Below are 4,821 nucleotides of genomic sequence, written 5' to 3' on the forward strand. Positions count from 1 at the left end.
CGCCGTCATGGGCTGATATTGAAAGCATCGTGAAGAAAGAATGCAACTGTAGTTGTTTGTACATTTCACATTTTCTACAATATATGTTTTTGTTGGTCCTTAAAGGAAACAAACAATTACATGTTCGTAAAATAAACGTCAACAAATGCTTTGTCACAGAAGGATTGGAAAGAACTGTTTATGAAGTTTTTGGTGAGAAAAGCTTTAGGGAATTTAATGTTCTCCCTGAAGAGCAATGTGAAGATCGATCACTGGCGTTTTCGAAAGCCAACGACTCTACGTGTGAACCAGCCGAGGAAGAAAGCTTGGCAGGTTACCGCCTTATCGAGGAAGAAGAACAGGAAAACCTACAACCCCTTCCCACCCGAGCCGAGCGTTACAGAATGATCATCGCCCCTGTGGCTGACTTTCTTGACCAACCTGAACTCATCATTGTTCCTGATCCCGCCTTGTACAAAGTCCCATTTGCAGCTTTAGAAAATGGAAGTGGAAATTATTTATCAGAGGTTTACAGGATCCGAATTGTTCCTTCTTTGACAACTCTGGGGCTCATTCAGGACAGCCCAGAAGATTATCACAGTCAGACCGGAGCACTGATAGTGGGCGAACCAGACGTTAGGGACGTGTCCTACAAGGGAAGCCTTGGGGTCCTTTGTCGTTTGCCCGCTGCAAAAGAGGAAGCGGAGATGATAGGAGAACTGATCGGAGCTGTGCCTTTGTTAGGGAGGCAAGCAACTAAGCAAGCGGTTCTTCAGCGCATACCCTCTGTAAGTCTGATTCATTTTGCTGCTCATGGTGATGCCGAAAGAGGAGAAATTGCTCTTGCTCCTCAATACCCCATTAACGGGATTCCAACCGAGAAAGACTATCTGTTGACAATGGCTGATATTTCACAAGTTAAACTGCGAGCAAAACTTGTAGTACTCAGCTGTTGTCACAGCGCACAAGGACAAGTAAAAGCTGAGGGAGTTATTGGAATCGCTCGAGCTTTCATAGGATCTGGTGCACGCTCAGTATTGGTGGCCTTGTGGGCCATACCAGACGAAGCAACAAAGAAATTAATGGGTCGTTTCTATGAGCACCTTGTTCGTGGGGAAAGTGCTAGTGAATCTCTTCACCAGGCCATGAAGTGGATGAGAAATAACGGTTATCCTGATGTGAGGGACTGGGCTCCTTTCATGCTGATTGGAGATAACGTGACGTTTGATTTTGGAAAGTAAAGGTTAGTTTTACCAATGAATTATATTATTAAGGGTTCTGAATGCATTACACAAAGAAAAAACTTTCCCATTCTGTTGGAAACGTTTATGGTTCTGTGACAGGAGACTAAAGGTGCATTGTTATTGGACTATTCTTATTCCTATTTATGAACATCATATATAATAGGATGATAATGCTATTGAAAGCAGAATCAAAAGAATGATGTACTGATTCGGTTTATTCCAACAACGGGATAAATAACAAAATAACATCATCAGTGTATTTTCCAGAATGGATCCAAAACCATTTTTGCTGAATAATGCGTGTGGGAGACCTTGAGGCTTTCCAGTCCTGTTGCTTACGTACCTCTTCAGTCTTACTCATCTCTCAGCCTACATGGGCTGTTAGCTGTGTTCTATGTTTTGATTTATACTGACAACAATCAGTATTGATTTGTTAAAAACCAAAATTGACTAGTTCAATACGTTTGTGCTGTTGTTATCAGACCAACAGTTCGGTTAAAAAAAACAACCTGATCGCTTTTATCTTTATGCCTTCCATTTCTGTTTGTCATGCACAAGAGTGTAAAATTACCTTTAAAAAAAAGCGGATTATAAAACTGACTCATAGTCTAAAAATCGAATTTTGTTTCACGGTTGCAGGATCTCACCTTGTCCGAGGAATGCCTGACAAATTGCAACTTGGAAATTAGACGTAAGAACATTTAAGAGTTAACCACAGCAGACTTTGAACACTCCATCACTTGGACTGTAGGCATAAACGTATCAGACTCTGATTACTTAGAATCAGTAAAGTTTGCGTGCTTTCCGTTTTCTGTTTGGAAAGTGATATGTATCAAAAGTAAGCATAAAGCAACTTTAGTTTGGCCAGCAAAAAATAAATAATAGTCCCTTTAGATTCAAGAACAAACAACTTTACTATCTCGTGATGGGTTGATGCAAATTATACACCAAAAGATTGGCCCACCGTGGGGAAATTCTCCCGGAATGCAGGCTGTTAAGGGGCCACGAAGACTGCACTTTTAATTAGGTAAATCTAGCATTTGGAGTTCTCAAAATTTGCACAGTGGAAGTTATTGTTTTTAAATCTTACACTGGTATAAACAAGAAAGAGACAGTACGTTTTCAAACCTACACAAGTGAATGTGTTTGCTAATCGTCAATCATGCGAAAGTCTTTCTCCATTTTTAAATTTCCGACAGTTCTTCGCGAGCTGATTTGTATTTTTACCTTAAATTTCGATTACGATTGAGTTTTTAAAAAACGAGTATTACAGTTTTCATTTTCCAAAGAGGACAAATAAGTGTAGAGTTTCAGTGTATTCGATACGGGTAATTTTTCGCCTCCTTTTTCAGTAAAACAAAATATATCGCCTGTCAATATTACAGGAAGTATAAAAGTATTTTGTATGTTGTATATTAAGTTTGATTTTATCTTTGATTTTTGTGCTCCTTTGGAATTCCGACGTTGGTACAGTCGTCTTCAAACTAGAGTTTTCTCAGTCTGACATATTCAGTTGGACAATAGTAGATTTGTAGGTTCTGTAATTCTTTACTAAGATTTTTTTGTAAATATCGAGTAAATCAATTTGTATTTTATTAAGAAGAAAAACTAGTGTAGACTTTACAGTACATGGTTTAATTTTCACTGAACTTTTTAAAAAAGGAAGGGTGTCTCTCTCTTCTGTAAGAAATAGGGAGCACAAAAGCATATATCTCGAATTGCTAAATAAACTGTCATCTGGAAAGAGAGATACCTCGTTAACGTTCTTTATAATGCTGTTCTTTTTAGGTCCGTATTCCTTCTATTTAGTGTTCTCCCGTTAATAAACGCCTCTGTAGGTGTTGCATAAGCGCCTCTCAAAACGAAAAGACAGTCCGAAAAGGTAACATGAAACAAGTGTTGGCCGTCACCAAAAAAATCACTGAGTTAAGCTTATGACAGTCACAGCTTCAGTTTCTATCCGTGTCATTCATGCAGACAAATTAAGGGTTGTTACAAAATATTAATGCTGCGATTTTCTGTTTTACTTTTTTTTTTATGTTTATGCCATGTTAAAAAAACTAAAAACCCAAGAGTTACCGTAGAAAAGGTTACTTTTCTTCATTTTAAAAGGGATTTCCATTTTCAAAAAAAACTGCCTGTCAAAAATAAGTTGCCATGACAACACAAAATTCTGTAAAAAGCCCATGCAATTTTCTCAAATATCGAAAAATTTATTCTTGTTCAAAATCGCCGCAAGCAGAATTTCCCCCGCCCCCGGTCTAGATAACTATGGGTATCACCTACTTGAAAATTACTTCCTTTGCGAAGTTTTGGTCGATGATGCTTTTTTGAGTTTTGGCTGGTTCGTTTTCTAGTTTGCTTCACTTTCGAGTTTTGTGGTTCGACAACGAATTAATTCTGATTTTCAAGTTTAGAGTATTTTGATTTTCAATTTAAACTGCGTATTTTTGGAGGTTTGGTGCGCATTACAATTCCCGTTTAACATCAGTGAAAACACACGTCAAGTAGTATTACGCAAACAGTCTGAGAAGCAGCAGATTTGCAAGCAGTTCGATGAAAAGGACAACATTTTTACTTTAAAGACATGAATGAATATTCACTCGCATGGCAGTGTTGGTTAAAGACCAAAGCGAATTACAACAACGATGGATGCAATGTCAAAGAGAAGAAATTCGGTATTTACAAAATAAAATACAGAAGCCGAGTACAAAAATAATTGATATGAGGGACTTAAGTTTACATGCTGTTCTTAGTGTCGAATTTTTGTTTTGTTGTTGTTTGTCATTACATTTCTTGCTATTGCTTTAATTAGCCCTTGTATTTAACCAACTCTTCAACGCGTAATATTAAACAGACAATGGCAGATAAAACTTCCGAAATATGTCTCAAAAATTAAAAATTGTACTTTTTTATCCGATTATACTACACTAACATGAGACGATAACGTAAACATGTAGAGCACGTGATGTGTCTTTACACCGAACAGCCTCACGACTAAATGGAGTGCACGTGATACCTATAGTTATCTAGACCGGGGCCGAGGGAAACTCTGCCCGCAGCAATTTTGAACATAAATATATTTTTCGATATTTGCGTTAATGCCATGGGCTTTTTACAGAAATTTGTGTTGCCATGGCAACTAATTTTTGACAGGCAGTTTTTTTGAGAAAATGGAAAATCCCTTTTAAAATGAAGAAAAGTAACCTTTCCTACTGTAACTCTTGGGTATTTAGCTATTTAAAATGGCTTGAACATAAAGAAAGTAAAACAGAAAATCACAGTATTCATATTTCGAAACAACCCTTAATTTGTCCGCATGAATGACACGGATAGAAACTGAAGTTACATACATACTTTATTGGCTCGTCCCCACGGGGCTTTTCAGAGTCAATTTAACATTACATAACTAACTAACTAAGTACAAAAACAATAATAAAAGAAAAGAGGATAAAGCTAGTGGATTAACTAAAAACTAAAACAGTCACTAAGAAGTTTCCGCCTAAGCAGGCGCTTGAACACCGTCACGGAAGAGCTAAGTTTCAGTGAAGGCTGCAACTCATTCCACAGAGAGGTCGCTCGATATTAAAAGGTCCTT

General features: G+C 37.6%; 1 protein-coding gene across 1 annotated transcript; it reads left to right on the top strand.

Annotated features, from left to right (window-relative positions):
• Positions 1-351: 351 nt before the first annotated feature.
• On the top strand, positions 352-2,163 carry LOC146480737 (tetratricopeptide repeat protein 28-like). Its single transcript, XM_085109039.1, has 2 exons — positions 352-1,222; positions 1,863-2,163. Exon 1 carries the CDS (start codon positions 384-386, stop codon positions 1,218-1,220), a length of 837 nt encoding a protein of 278 aa, XP_084965165.1. The 5' UTR covers positions 352-383; the 3' UTR covers positions 1,221-1,222; positions 1,863-2,163.
• Positions 2,164-4,821: the final 2,658 nt, after the last annotated feature.

The sequence above is a fragment of the Pavona decussata genome, unplaced genomic scaffold, assembly GCF_977016875.1.
Source record: "Pavona decussata unplaced genomic scaffold, jaPavDecu1.1 SCAFFOLD_52, whole genome shotgun sequence".
Lineage (NCBI taxonomy): Eukaryota > Metazoa > Cnidaria > Anthozoa > Scleractinia > Agariciidae > Pavona > Pavona decussata.

Coding starts and splice junctions, on each gene's coding strand:
- LOC146480737 (XM_085109039.1), top strand. CDS start 384: ATGATCATCGCCCCTGTGGCTGACTTTCTTGACCAACCTGAACTCATC.